General features: G+C 44.5%; 1 protein-coding gene across 1 annotated transcript in view; it reads right to left on the bottom strand.

Annotated features, from left to right (window-relative positions):
• Positions 1-16,388, bottom strand: part of ASAH1 (N-acylsphingosine amidohydrolase 1) — a 235,081-nt gene that overhangs the window by 131,520 nt on the left and 87,173 nt on the right. The window contains exons 9-10 of the mRNA XM_086962561.1: positions 3,491-3,545; positions 3,234-3,315 (exon numbers count right to left, since the gene is read on the bottom strand). Of these exons, the coding sequence (XP_086818687.1) occupies positions 3,234-3,315; positions 3,491-3,545 (137 nt within the window). The remainder of the gene's footprint in view (positions 1-3,233; positions 3,316-3,490; positions 3,546-16,388) is intronic.

Genomic DNA, 16,388 nt, shown 5'->3' with positions numbered 1-16,388 from the left:
CAATAAATGCTTTGTATTTCCAAGCTCTGCTGTCTGTAGACCACCTACTAACCTGGACACTTTTTTTAAAGTTAATGTATCCACTGAAGATGCCAAAAATGCACAGACTCATTCGTGATAGCCCCCTCACCCCAGCAAAACTCTATGGCATGCTTTGCAACCACAGTGTGTGCAGTCTGGCAGTAAAATCACAGCTGAGATAGCGCTATATAAAACTTTATAAATAACTAAATAACATGGCCTAAAGAGGCAAGGGTAATGAGGGGTAAAAACAAGAGATTTTTAAAGATCCTGTACGTAGGCTTCCTGGCACTACTTCACACAATTCCACTGATATTAAGATTACACTTTGGCATATGTGGACGTTTGTACAGTGAGGCATTTTCTCTATTTTTATCTGGTTTGTTCCATGTTTTTAAGTTGACCCATATTTGAGTTTCCATTCCCAGAACAAATGGGCAGCCAGGTGTCTGCATGTGTCCAAGAGTCTTTTTCAGGCTAGGCTAATTATGCAAAGTGGCCTTCAACATATCACTGCTTATAGCAGTGGTTGGGGCTCAGACCTGGTAAGACAGTGGGACCTGAAGATTGGCACATTATTTGCCCATCCACCACACAACCTTGCTGTATAGCCAGGCAGTACATTAAAAGATGCCATTCCTTAATCCTTGCATCACAGACCTGCCAATAACGCAAACCTCCACGCAGTGGCCAAGTCATAATTTAGGCCTACAGTCTGTAGAACATTTGAAACTGTGAAACGGCTTTCATGTTTGAATAGGAACAACAATCTTTCTAATCAACAACTTACTCAGACGAAATTAAAAAACATCAATTGATACTTTTATATGCGATCGGCACGTGGATTTTCACCTCTGTATCATCAACTTGATTACCCACGAGGCCACCTGGTACATTATTCTCTTAGATACCGAATTCTCGAGTTCTTCAAATGGTGTTTTGCTTAGGAGCGTCACCTACTGAACACAGCACGATGATTCACAGCAAGGAATTTTAAAGCTGTGTTTTGTTATGGTGCGCTGATCTCACCAATGACAAAAGTAGTTTGGATTGTATCATGATGTTGTGTAGCACGGCTTAATGAGGATTCAAAGAGCGCGCTCCAGAAATGGACACCATGATGAACAGCTCAGTGGTGTGCATTTTTCAATAGAATGTATAAACTATATATAGGTCCTGGCAGAGAAAGATTATTATAAGGTTCAGCGCAAACGCAGGTTTGTTTTGTAACATTTCATGTAAGACATACACTCCCATGTAACCAGGACTAGAGGTCTTGTCTTAGTCTAAATTGCATCTATGTTATTTCATCACATTAATAAACAGTGCCTGGAAATGAGACTCAATATCTGCTTGAATTCTGTTCTTTTGCATCGATAAATACTTTCCACAGGCAATCAATATGCCCTCCAACAAAGAAGATGCGTAAAAGACGGATATGGGTCTTTGGTCTCATCCAACGAACATAAAAAATAGAAGCAGATGAAATCATTCTGCTACTAGTGCATCACCACAAGGCATATCAGAAGACGGTGAGTGAAGGACTCCTTAAGAACAGGGTTGAAAGACTCTGGGATTACCATCAGCATGTAAGGCCATGCCAATGGCAGTCAGATGTAGCTTTTTGCATCAGCCGATGTGACCCTCATCAGCTACAATTAGTGACCAGTCCAACCATTTTACTCTTGAAATTTCCAGACAGACTATAGTCCTTTGAAATCTTCATAACAGCAGCAAAAAATAAACTGTCCATGAAACGTGATTTGGCAGGAGCTGTAGCAAATGAAGCCATTGGGTGGCAAAACTATAGAAGGGATGAAAGAAGCAGGATATGCCCAGCAATAATAAACAAGCATTGGCATAGCCAATAGGTCTCGCCTTTGGGGCCTTATAAGTATTAAGTGTTTAGTTATGCAGCACAATATCCTTTGTGCAACAACATCAACTGTTGCATGGCTAAACACTTATAAGGTCCCAAAGGGCAAGACCTATTGGCTATGCCAATGCTTGTTTTATTTTACAAATGAATGAAAAATACTTTTAAAGCGCAACAAATGCCAAATTTGCATAAAATGCATTCAGACGTGTAATTTCTCTTTTAAATTCGTACCCCTGCCCTAAATAAATAAGCACATAGGATCTAAACAAACGCTTTTATCAACATTGACTGCAATTTGATAGACTGGGCTGTAAAAATATTACAATAATTTTATCACTTGCACACAAAATAATTAAGGTTTTCAAAAAGCTCGTTTTTAGTAAATCACCCTGTGTGGTAGGGAAAGCAGTACACATGCTCTGGTTGTCTGCAAGACGTGATGTGCTATCTTGGGGTTATCTCCCGGGGCATGATGTGATTGGCTGCTTGCTCTCTCATGCAGTCTGGCCCTGTTAGTGTCTTCCTGTCCTTGCTCAGGTTGTTTTCAGTTTTTACGCACCGGTCCCCATCAGTGCGCCATTGCGCTCTCAGCTCTCTTGAACGCTGTCTATGTCGCAGTGCGTCTGAACTAAGCCTTGTGATGGGAGATTCATGGTGTCGGGTCCAGGCCGAGGACTGGTGGGAGGGCGGAGGCTGTCGTTGGTCAGATGTGCAAAGAGCGAGTGTTAGTTTGGGGGCGATTTGAAATGCTAGATGGACTCTGGGTATAATTGTGCCAATCGAAGGCTATTAACAGAGCTCCCCAGCTGTGTGATCAATGCCATTTTATTTCTAGCTAATTATTACCACATCAGAGTAGACGAGCATTAAAAATGCAATAGGTCTCGCCTTTCATCAAGTTAAAGCCATTTACTTTGCTATACAATACCATTAGCAAAGCAAATGGCTTTAACTTAATCAAAGGCAAGACCTATTGCATTTTCAAGGATTGTTTTAGACGAGCCGTTAATGCACTGCCAGCCTGCATATATCTAGATTTCAGATTTTAAATCTTAAGACGTTCTCAGCTGCTGTAAATGGGATTACTTAAATTCTACGACTCTGAAAGGAACCAAGGTGTGAGACGGATGTTGTTGAAGAAGTAAAAGATGGACAGAAGTATGTTTTTCGTTTTTAGTTCAGTGAGGTAAATAAGGAGAAAGCACTGGTTTAGATCTCTCACAAGCAATGCAGTGCTAACAATTCATATGCATTGGATTGATTTAAATTTCAAGGTTTAAACAGTGGATAAAAGAGGCAAAAGACCAGGCCTAACGCCACCCTATCCCCTTACCTTGTAGCGTTCTCCAGCACCGATCTGGTTAGGAAGCTCATCCACATGCCATCCCTTTTTCCGACAATCCACTCCAGAATTCCTACAAGCATGACAAAGAAAGGGATTACTTCTACACAGAAGAACCAAATCAAGGTTACAAAAAACCTAATACTTTTGAGGTACAATAGGTTTCTCTTAAATTTTATTAATAATTATTATTCCATGTAGGTGGAGGTTTGACTTGTTCAACAAGCAATGATCAACAGTCTACTCACCAATATAACCACCATCAAGGCTGAAACGCTCATTCATTGTGAGAGTGAATGTTTCCTGTTAACAATATAAAGAAGATATACATAACTAGTCAATGTAGTTACATTAATGTTGCACTAAATTTAAGTCTAGTTGCGTCCCTGACACATGCAATTTTTATGTAGTCCCTGCAAATGCATATTACACTATCATCATTAGAAATGTGAATATTAAGGTTAATTCTACACATTTAGCATTATTGCTGCTTTATGTTAAGGAAAAATATGTGAAACGTAGAAATCATTCTTATTATACCCAGTTTATAAATGGGTTAAACGTTCCACCATGAAGGAAACGAGCACCGACAACATAAATAAAGCAAGCTTTTATATAGTGCACACACAGATACACAATATACACACATACCTGCATGGGTGCGGCCCAACCGATAGACACAAATAGAAACGCACCTATAAATAGCCATATACACACAAAAAGACACGTTCATGCCTATAAAGATCAACATACTGTCAGTAACATGTGGGCGCACACCAGCACACGTACAACAATCCATCCCCACACAGAGGAGACATAAGCGATCAACAGCCATACGAAGAAAACTGTCCAGACAGATACACACACAAATGTGTGTTTGTAGCTGAACAAATATATGGATGATATGGGAGATCCGTAGATGCATGGTATAGGTGCAAAGCTGAATCAATTAATGCAAGGGTGCTGGATGATGGACTGGTAAAAGTGAATGGATACACAAATGTATGGATACATGGATGGTGATAGATGAAGGCATAGGTGCATAGCTATGGGTGGATGGATAAATGAATAAAGAATTATGAGTTTTACATACTGAGTTAGAATGAGAAGGTAATACAATGACATAATGTAATGTGTGTGAGCATATTTCCCCTGAATAATTTATATTTTTTTGTTACAGCCATATGCAGCACCAACATTCAAGCAGTGTTATATTGTAAGAAATGATTTCAACAAACTCAGCGCGGGCGCTTAGCAATGTAACTTATTCTAAGCAGAGACATGACGTTATAAAGATATGCACATGTGCTAGGAAAGGGGGTACCCTTCGACTGTAAAGTTTATAATTTTAACTTTAACGAATGACAGGAAGCATTTTATATTCACAGTAATTCAATTTAAAAGAATACAGAAATACAAAATACAAATTAATAATAAACAATGCTTGGTATTCTTAATAATAAAGATGTGTGATCACAGAATTACATTTTTTTCATTTTTTCTGACTTAATATTTAACTTTGGAAAATACATATAACATGTTAAAAACATACAAAATAGGATGGACATATTGCTGAATGATTTGTAGGAGTAGTGCAATGTTTGTTTATTACTCAAAGAGAACTGATTACCTTGTTCTAAAAGAGTGATTGTCAGATGCAGGAATGAAGAGTGGTTAGAAAATATACTGGATAATATCTGGGTAAGAATATCTGCGTCAATTGGATAAAATTAAGTTAGACCATAACGCTTCTAATGTACTGGCCGACAGCATGTATGGAAAGTTTAAATTAATTAAATCGAGACGATGCCCTGTTTTTTTCGTTTACAGCAGTGGGTGTTATTGGCGCTAGAAACTTTCCTGGTAGTATCTGGTGTGCTTCCTGCTGTACCAGATTCTTAAAGCAGCAACTGTTACTGATGCTGTGTTCGCTTCTATATTAGCATGTTTGTTTGATACAGTACCCCATTTCAGTTGAGGGGTGTAAATCTTTTCTACTATCTGCAAGAAGCCAGAGACTGCAAAGTAGTTAAACAAAAGGAAACCTTCTTACTCACTCCAGCATCAACATATGAAACCAAAAAAGCAGGCTTTCCCCAATCAAAACAAGCAGTGGCAAATCCAATTAGTCTTCTCTGAGACCTATTGGTCCTAGAAAAAAAGCCTTAGTGTCATTGTTTTGTTCTTTTTATTTACCAATCTAAGTTGGATCGGTAAACAAAAAAAACAACAACATGAGCAGATGGGTGAAAGAACAGAAGGCGAAATCGTGGAGAACATGGAAGCAACAGGAGAGTGGGTAGTGCAACATGGAGGGCAGGTGGAAGCAACACGGGTGTGGGGGAATAGATGCAAACGCAGACAGAACAACGTAGATGGTGGTGGAAGCAAATGAACAAGGGAAAGTGCGACATGAAGTTTATAATGTTATGAAAAGAAATGTATAACTTGGGAAAACACAGGCAACACGGAAAACGCATGCAGTTTCAAAGTTCCTGAAAAGCAGACACTTGTTGAAGGATGAAAGTAGCCAATAAGCGAGATGGTAAACAGGCTATGCTTCACGGGGAGACAAAGACTAGATGGACGGGCGAAAACAAATAAACTGCTGGGACTGGAGGGCCCCCATAGACTTAGCAGTGTCCGTGTCTTTCTTAATTTTTTCAAGGGTTGCATCCACTTCAGGGCCAAACAGGTGGTCTGGATTAACTGTTTGATTTAAGATGGTTGTCTGTATGTCTGGTTTGAAGCCTGATATTCTAAGCCATGCATGTCTGCGCAGTAACACGCTAGTGTTTATAGCCCTGGAGGCAGTATCAGCCACGTCCAGTGCACACTTAATGGAAGCATTGGTGATTAGCCTCCCCTCCTGAATCAACATTTCAGCTGCCTCTTTGTACTGATCAGGTAAGTGCTGCAGAAGTGTTTCTAGGGTGTCGTAGTGCGCCCTATCGTAGCGTGCAAGTAGGGCCTGCGTGTTTGAAATGCGCCAAATATTAGCTGCCTGCGCAGCAATACGTTTTCCTGAGGCTTCAAAGATTTTCGATTCTTTGTCTGGGGGAGGAGCATCACCCGTGGTCTGCGAGTTTTCCCGCTTGCGTGCGTTGGATACAACCAAAGAATCCAGTGGCAAGTGTCCCTTGATGTACGTTGGATCAGTGGGCGCTGCCTTGTATTTTTTGTCAATACGAGGATTGATGACTCGCGCCCGAGTGGGCTCCCTGAAAACCTCCGGCGCGTGCTTCAGCACTCCCTTGAGCATAGGCAATGTCTTGACCGACTTTACAGCCACTGAGAAAGTGTCAAACAGAAAATCGACATCCACAGGGTCCGCATGGAGGTCGACATCAGGATTAGCCGCAGCTCTCTCAATTAGAGCGTTGAAGGCTTCAGAGTCCTCTGTTGGAGAAGTTTTCGCTGCAAAAAGCTGCGGTTCGTGACCTGACTGAGGGTCCTCAGGGTCGCCTCCAGCAGACCAAGGTTCATTGACCTCCTCCGGATCCGAGTACGCTGGATAATTGTACTCGTCCTCCTCATCTCCGTCACCTTCCCCAGCGTTAGAATGAGTCGGTGAGAGTTCTAGATTTTGTGGAGATGCCGGCTCCATAGGGGCAGAAGTACCCGCAGAGTCCAACTTCTTTTTGAGTGGAATACGAAAATGTTCTAACACCGGCTCCGGGGTGATCTTCCTTTTAAGGAGAGAGAGTTTGCCTGTGTTGGCGTCGATGACAACCTCTCGGCGCTCCTCGTCTGCGAGTGGCTGGAGCCGAGGCTTCGGCACCACCAATGACGCTTTGGGCGTCGACACCAGCTTCAAGGGCACCCCGGCCCCATGCCTTGGAGCGAAAGCCTTCGGCGTCGTCTTCGGCGGCAGCGTGAAGTGGATCGGCGTCTGCGCCTTTTCCGGCTTCTGTGTAGGCTGCGGCACCACATCCTTCGGTTCGGGAGCCACTGCGTCCTTCCGAATACGTTGAAGGGACTCCGTGACCTTCTTGGTTAAGGACGGGGAGGGCTGGACCGGCTCGAGCGATTCCCCCGAGTCCGGAGTCGGGTCGGCGATCAAAGGCACGGTCTTCGGAGCCGACATCACCACCCTTGGCCTTGACGACCGGAATCGGCGCAGCCAGAGCTTTGGGGTCGTCTTGACGCTTCTTCGAGGTTCTTTTCGGGTCGTTGACCTCGACCATCTTCGGCGCCGACACGGCCGCGTCGGTCGTCTTCGCCTTCGGCTTCGACACCGGGGTCTTCGGGTCGGCCATCTTGGCGTGGCTCTTGGTGTCGGCGGCCATTTTGGGCCTTTTAGGCGCTGAGGCCTCTGGAGCCTTCTGTCCCACCAGTGCGACTTTCACTTTCGGTTTCGATACCGTTGGTGTGGACCCCGATGGCTTCACTTTCGGTTTCTTCACCGGGAGTGGCGCATCACCAATGTCCGTGGCCGGGCCCGGAGGAGGGGCCGAGGGACGAGTATTGAGGTCTTGGGTAAGGCCCGAAGGAGATCCCTCGACATGGGCCGTATAGTGGGGATTGACCCCTGAGTCAGTCTGAGGATGCTCCTCCTCTGAGCTATCCTCCACGGTGGCCTGGAGCGTCGTGTAGGCCCGTCCGCGCCGACAGCACGCGGAAGGGCAGCAAGTGTTCGGAGCTGATGAATAAACAAACCCGAACGATGGACAATACCGACGCTAATCCTAAAGACCTTTTGGTCTCAAGTTAGGAAAGTTAAACAACTATCGATTCCGACAGAGGGAACCGAAACACATCCGAACCCAATGGCGGAAAAAAACAATCTGGGGATGGAGGCGATGCCCATGCGCACTGTAGTCCAGGGGAGGAGCCACCTATCTCGTGATACTTCGAAGACTCTTTCAGGACAACAATGTGCAATCATCCGGACCCAACACTAGGCGGCGATCTATGCACAGATATGAATTCAGCAGCCCACATGCCTCGAACTGGGGGAAGTTGCTTCCATGTCAGCTGTCGACATGTCGCTGAGAGGTCTTCTGCAACCAGATGTTCAGAAAAAGAATCATCACCAAAGAAGACAGATTTTCTTCCCTAATCACCCTCCCGCCACTATAACCTCTAAAATAATTAATTGGAGACATCATGCCAGCAAACTTGATAGTAACCTAAAGTCCATATGTGGGGAAGCAAAGACAAAGAAAACAAAATCTTATATATGGCATTGCATTTCACAGTTACACACTAGACTTACCCGTAGGGCCCCGAAGGCTACAAAATAGAACTAACATACATTGGTATCTAGTCCATGAATAAAATCAGGGGCTGCAATCTTGGGGGAAAGTACACTGTCAGGAAGCTTGTGAAAGGTAGGATAGATGGCCTCGTCCTTACAAAATGTTATAGTGGTCAGAGTGTGCCTTTGAGAGCCTTTCCACAGCCAATACTGCCCACAGTCGCCGATGCCTGTGTGTCATGGGCAGGGGATCTCTCTTCTTTCAGTATGAAGCAAACACAATTTTCTGCACCCCTACACTGTTTCTCATTAAGGTGCAGTCAACGTTGGTCTGATATTTTATGAGGGAACTAAAAAGGCCCTTCAACTCAATGGCAGCATCTGAGGGGAATGGGATATTCGAAGAGATAATTTTCATGGCAACCAGAATTTGTCATAAAGGTCTAATGCGAGGACAGTCTCACCTTATGTGTCTAAAGCCTCCCAATAAGCCACAATCCCTCCAACATGGAGCACTAGTTTGTGGATATAATGTATGCAATGTGGCTGCAGAGACATCAGTCAATGTTGATTTTATCCTGGTCCTCCCTCAATAGGATGATGTTGCAGTTCTGGCATGCTACATTCTCTCTCTCCCAGGTCCCTCATTAGTATGTCACCCCATTTTGCTGTACAAGGGTGGAGTGTCACAGGTGTTGCTTCCAAAAGTACACCAACAATAGTCACACATGTTTGATTCAGGATTGAGCCTTTGGTAGCAGCCTTTCTGACAACTTGGTTAAACACCCAATGTTGTAGTTCTTTATAGTGGTAATGCTCAGTTTCCTCTAGGTGAAACAACTGTTTGCAGGTCTCCAAAGGTACCATCTCAATCGCATGGAACATGTCCAATATGGTTAGCTGTTCTCTCTTCCTTCTTTTATCAAACGTTTCAAATGCTAATGATGGCTGGGTTGTTATTGATAGGGATGTGTGGCAAGCTGAAAGATGTTTAGTGTAAACGTTTCATGAGAGAATCCCATATTGTTAATGGGAATACCTATTTAAGCACTTGTGAGTTCCATCTAGTTTAGGTTTCTACACTAAGTCCCAGATAGTTCTACTCACTATTGTGAGGTGCATGTGCGGCCATAGCTTACAAGTCTTTCTAAAGGACCAATCCAAGAGATATCAGTTATGCAGCTCTGTAGCAAGTGGAGAAGTCTAGAAGCGCCAGACCTCTTGCAAATTAGCTCATAATTCAGTTTGCAAGCCTGGTTCTCCGTCCTTTCCAGAAAAACTTCAGTCATCTTCTTGAGTCATACGAAGATTTTGCTACATACCAGGACACGTAGGATTTGGAATAGATAAAAGAGCCCTCGTAGTACATTAATTTTAACTTAATTTATCTTGTCTAGCCACAAGAGAGAAATGATTGACCATTTGCAGTACTGGCTGCAGAGGGGTTGTAGGAGTTTCCAATAATTAACCCTATAGAGTTGCGCAGGAAATGAAGGGATATTAACTTGAGGTATGTAGCACAGCGGGTCGCCCATCTGAAAGGCATCTGGGCATTTTCAGGGATCAAATTAAATTCAGGATTTTTGATTTCAAAAGGTTATTTTGAAACATGTAGTTGTTTTCATAGTGTCACATCCTAGTCTGAATAACTGGCAATGAGTGTGCTCAGCTTTATTCGGATTAATAGGATGTCATCCACTAACGAGGAAATTGTATGCATGTCCTGTCATCTATATCTGCTCTAATCCGTACTGCGAAAGGTTTGATGCTCAGAGCAAATAGACATCATTCTCTTTAAAATGGAACTGCAATATATCTTGAAGCCACACATACTGTACAGTGCAGTGCAGTTTTCTTATGCAAAACACTGGAGATAAATCCCATTTTAAATTTTAACACTCATCAATAACACAAATCTGTAGAACGCTATCCTATATTTGTCACTACTTTAAAGCTTGCTTTAGCTGGGGAGGAGCCACAACCAGATGACCAATGGGCCATGAATTAGGAGCGAGGCCGTGGATGCTTACCTTCAGGAAACAGATCTTTCCAGAGAATTTACTATTGAAAAACATTAGCAAATTATATTATTGCCACAGTCACTGAACTCCTAGGCCAATTGCCTATGAATAAGCTAAAAAGAACGGTGAAGGGAGGAGCACAATTGACAGGAATGGAAGAAAGATGGGGCTAATTCAGCCTCTGTCATAACATGGCCAGCATCTTAGAACTTCAATAACTGCTGATGCTGCAGCCTGCAGTTTTAATTATTTGCACAAATCATTTTAAAATGGCACTGCATTAATGTTGCAGATTAATGGCAGTACACTGTTTTGGTGAGACCAGGTCACTGCACAAGCATGTACGCTTCCAAATAAACCACCTGCAGTGTTTGTGCATGCTATTTAGCAGGATGATAACTGATAAAATGGTCTACTCTAACGGCCCTATACTGTTCTGTAGTGTAATTCCCACTAATCCGTAGGATCTACGCGTTTGTTGGACAACAAACTTTGGGTGAGGTGCCTAGACGAATTCCTAGCACCCACAGGATATGTTGGCCTACAGACCAGCTAGCTCACAGTGCAACCATAATCTCCTCTAACCCTACCAGGGAGTGAATAGTTTCCGGCAACCACTGAACATGATGACCCGGACTCCTCAGAGATTGTGGTAACAGATCAGGACCCACTGCACCGACTCAATAATATATAGCCAGACGCCCAACTCTCCTGCCCTAGATGTCAGGAAGCAGATACAAACCTCATTAACATGCTCTGGGCCTGTCCTAGATTCCGTTTCTTTTGGCATGCCATCACTCATACTATTCGACAAGTTACTAACACTTGTGACTGATTATCTCCAGAAGCTAGTCTTTTGGGCCTCCATGGACGCCCTAAGAGACAGAAGGTACAGTTGAAATTTGCCGACTTCTTGCTAAGCCAGCAATTACTATGAGGTAGAAATCTGCCTCTCCACCTATGCAACTGTACTGGCACACAGAATTGATACGATGGAGAGTAGCTGAAACTGGGATCAAATGCTGGAAGTCTTCCGAGCTATAGATTCTTTTACAAACCCTGGCGTCACCAAAAGCTGCAACTCACCCCATTACTCCCGCATTTTCCTGAAAGACTTACCTGTATTTCTTTTTGACCACTGTCAGCTTTATAATTATCGCATACAAGTACACAACAGTCCCTTTTGTACCCGCCTAGGTTGTCACTAAACATCTTTAAGCACTATTATGTATCATTCGTTCTATGTGTACAAGGGATAGTTCCATAGGAGTCTTGGACATCATTCAGTATCTATGAACCAGAGAACGGGGGGTTGGGGGGAGGGTTGGTTATCTTTATATTTCTTATTTAATGTAGACTAGATTTGATGTGACAATGTACAGTTTATTCTTGCTTATTCCACAACTTATCTACATCATATGCTATTATCATGCACTCTGTGCTTATCCTACATTGCTTAACACCTTCGCTGCGGCGGCTATTCCGCCGCAGCACTAAGGGGGCCGGGGGGGGGGGGGGGGGGGGAAAGAGGCGTGCGGCGCACACATTCTGATGACGGAACCGCTCCGTCACCAGCCGCGGTTGAGCTGTGCTCATGACGGAGCGGTTCCGTCATGGCCCCGCCCGCTCAATGGAACGCCCAGCGCAGGCGCGGAATCCGCGCCGCGCAGGCGCGGCGAGCGGGCCATGACGGAACCGCTCCGTCATCAGCACAGCGCCACAGCGGCTGATGACGGAGCAGTTCCGTCATCAGCACGGAAAGGGTTAAGTTCTGTGCAGAACGGTTCACTGCTCCTTTTTAATTCCTGTGAAACTGTATAGGTATATCTTATATGCACGTGCTGTTTTGCCTTTTGCTGCTGCCATGAGTGATGCACAGTTATTATTGACACTGATAATTGCCTTTTGTACATTGTTCTATATTGCAAAATCAGTAAAATTATATTAAAAATAAATAAATAAATAAAAATAAATATCAGGACCCTTTCGCTCAGTCACTCATGTTCCTTGCTCTAAGGAAAATGTATAGAGAATACACAGTGGAACATTTTCAATATATTTATTGAACAACGTTATTCTTGAATAAAATACATGTGCTGCGATGATCAGTAGACAGAAGCAGATGAAAGTGATTACAGGCATCAAAAGAGTAAATAGCAGGTACAGTTCTACCATGGTGCTAAAACAGTATATATATGTTATGTTATGTTAACTGTTTTTGTACCGCGCACAGCTGCCCCAGCAAAGGGGCGTCCTGGCGCCATAAGAAGGTATACACAACACAGCATAAAAGATACTTAATCAGAGATTTTTATTAAAAAGGAAGGTTTTAATGGCACGTCTGAACTGGAATAAGTCGTCCAATGTCCGAATTTCAGCAGGAAGAGAGTTCCACAGTTTTGCGGCCACTACTCTAAAGGAGCGGCCACCTGTCCTACTCAACAAGAAACGTGGGACAATAGACAGGTTATGACCCATTGATCTCAAGGATCGAGAGGGGACATAAGGGGTCAGTAGGTTCGTCAATATAGGGGGGGCCGTGCCTTTTAAGATTTTAAAAGCCAAACAAAGCACCTTAAACTCAATCCTCCGACCGACAGGCAGCCAGTGGAGCGCTTGCAGTGTTCTTGAAACCGGACAACGCCTAGGCAGTCCACCGCTCTGGCTGCGGCGTTCTGCACTCGCTGCAGCCGCGTGAGTTCAGCCTGGTTTGTTCCTGCTAGCAGCGCACTGGCATAATCTATCCTAGATAGTACTCAGGCTTGGACCACTAATCGTCTGGTGGGGGCATCGAAGAATTTAAGTACAGGTCTAAGGCCCCTGATGATGCCAAAGCAAGAGGCTGCCAACCTCTTAGTGTGACAAGTGAAACTAAGAGTAGAGTCCAGCCAGACCCCAAGATTTTTTATCTCCATTACAGGGGAAGGGGTCATTCCTAATTCGGGAGGCCACCAGTTATCATTCCACCATCCTGCCTGCTTTCCGACCACAATGACCTCTGTCTTCTTAGTGTTCAATTGGAGACAGTTCTGATTCATCCAATTGGCCACCGCACGTAGCCCCTCGCGAAACCTGAGGGCCTCCACATCTGAGTCCCCACTCAGCGTGACCGCCAGCTGCGTGTCATCCGCGTAGGATACCATTGTCAGGCCCCAACGCTTGACTACCGCAGCCAGCGGTCTGACGTATAGGTAGAATAAAGTGGGGCTCAAAGATGATCCCAGTGGAACCCCCAGTGTCAGCGGGTAGGAGGTAGATTTACCGGGTGGGATAGCGACCTGGAATGATCTGTCAGAGAGGAAGGACCGGAACCAACACAAGGCGGACCCCCTAACGCCTGCTTCCTCTAGCCGCCGCAAAAGGATCTCGTGAGAAACCGTGTCGAACGCGGCACTCTGATCTAATAACAGGAGTGCTGCTGTTCGACCGGTGTCCAGCACGGAGCGCAGATGTTCAACCATAAACAGCAAGGCAGTCTCCGTGCTGTGGCCCGCCCGAAATCCATTTTGAGTGGGGTCCAAGATGTTGGCTTTGGCGAGATGGTCAGCCAGGATCCCATTCACGTGGGCCTCGGTGACTTTGGCGGCCCACGGCAGCAGTGAAATGGGGCGATAATTCTCAGGTTTTACCGGATCTAGGGAAGGCTTTTTTAAAATAGGTGTCACAACCGCTTGCTTCCATCTGATAGGCACGATCCCCGAGGCCAGCGACAGGTTGATGAGAGCTAGCACGGGTGTGCGACATGTCGCCTGCATGTTCTTAAACTGGGCAGGTTTAAGTGGATCCACAGGGAAGCCAGATTTAATTTTTTGGCGAAATAAATCAAACCCCTCCTCGGAGAGGGGGGCCAGCAGGTCCAGAATCACATCATCGCCCATAGGGCAATCAGCTAGATCCGAATGTTGCAGATTAGTTGGAAAGGTGCAGTAAATTGCTTGCACCTTTTCGATGAAGAAGGATGCCAGACTTTCACAGTGGGAGTCTGTGCATATTTCCGCTGCGGTGGCCCTCTTGGTTATGAGGTCCTTTAGGACCTTAAAAATCAGTTTAGAGGGGTTGGGACTATTCCGAAACTCCTGCGCATAGTAGGCGGCACAAGCTCTACAGACCGCTCTATGGTATGCCTTAGTTTGAGTTAAATAGCAGGTTTTAAGCGCAGGGTCAAAAGATTTTCTCCACCGTCTTTCTGCTTGCCTACAGTCTCTCTTAAGAGACGCTAAGGTCTCATCATACCAAGGACTGTGGACTTTAGTCTGACAGTTGGATCGGACCAGAGGAATTAACGAGTCAAGGGCCGTCACAATCCAGTTACAGAATGACTCGTAGCCACAATTGACATCAGAGAAGGGAGGCAAGGGTGCCTTCTCCAGTAGAAGATAAAAATCGTCTAACTTTAATTTATTCCACTTTCGTATGAGAGTGATTTTGTTCTGCATCAAAAAGAGGGGTTCAGACATAGGAATAGGTGCCTTCACCAGCATATGGTCAGTCCATATCAGCTGGATAGGTGGGCATATAGTTATTTCCTCTAAATTAGTGAAAAACGGGTCCAGTATATGTCCACCCTGATGAGTGGGGGATGTCACCCTCTGTGAAAGCTGCAAGGCTTCTAGATCGGCTAGACAGCTCCGAATGGAGGGTTGGGATGAGCAATCAAAGTGCAGGTTAAGGTCACCTAACACATTAAAATTAGCACAGCCAGGAGCCTCTGAGCTGATAACGTCCGGGAGAGCGGCCCTAAAGGCGGCATCGCAACCCGGAGGCCGATATATTAAAAGACCAGTAAAGCTATAGCAGTGAGTGAAGGAAATTTTGAACCGGGCACATTCACATCCCGGAAGTTTTAATTCTTTCCATTCACAGGGGTAACGGCGCTTCACCGTGCAGTAATCAGGCGTCCTCCTACTAAGCCATCCCTACTCTGTGTATGTCTAGAGTGTGTGTAGGTGTAGAGCCAAGAATTCCCCTTAGGGATGATCCAACCCCATTACCTGGTGGGAGAGAATGTAGGACTCCGTCCTGGTCACGAACTGGGCACCCCTCAAGGAGATGTCAGATCACTGTCTGGCAAAGTCTCAGCATGCTAGGACCCTCAGTGTCAGGTGAAAAGCCTCCTCTGCTAATTCTACGAGAGGCTTATTACTTATAATAAAAAGCATCCTTACAATGTACGTATAGATTAGCAAGGTTATGTTGTATATGTGGATAGCCCTGTCGCCCCATGGATGAACAAAGAATTACATTTGTGCGTAAAGGCTTTGTACTTGGTGTTCGAGGCATTGTGATAATTTTATGCGTAGCCAGATGTATAAACAAAAGTAGTTTCAGAGAAACTAATCCAATATTGTCACACACGCAAATATGTGCTAAATGTCATAGTAGTAATGTTATTGTGAAGGGAGAGGACAATGTAAGAAAATCTGCAGCTAAGTTACATACGCCTAACCCGGGCACATAATTCTGCATTAATGTTGTAACCTAAAATTGGGAGCTGTGAGGACACTTACTATATCGTCATGCCATATTCTAATGGCTCCTTGTTGGTGATGCTCCAATACTGAACTTCTGTTTTTTTGTTTTTTTTCAGGTATACCAGCAAACTACAGTTTCCTTACGCTGTAGTTGTGTATTACGTTCTTTGGGGAATACTAGTTTTAAAATCATGCTAATGTTGTACCCATTGCACGCCTCTGGAAGATAAGGGGCTGTTGCCAAGGATTTATCTCCTCTCATTAGCACTTCTTATTCGTTAGGCACCGGCATAACGCAGACAACAATAGAGATGCCCACGATTAAAGTCCGCGGGCTATGTGTCTCCATTCCAGTCGGAGCTTCTGACGCAGCGGTTTACACACACACACACACACACACACACAAGCCAGAAAGGGAAACCCTAAGGTCGTAAGTAAAACAAACCATGAGCTT

Source organism: Lissotriton vulgaris, chromosome 3_1 (assembly GCF_964263255.1).
Source record: "Lissotriton vulgaris chromosome 3_1, aLisVul1.2, whole genome shotgun sequence".
Classification (NCBI taxonomy): Eukaryota; Metazoa; Chordata; class Amphibia; order Caudata; family Salamandridae; genus Lissotriton; species Lissotriton vulgaris.
Note: the sequence above shows the minus strand (reverse complement) of the source record. Positions and strands in the feature narration are given on the sequence as shown.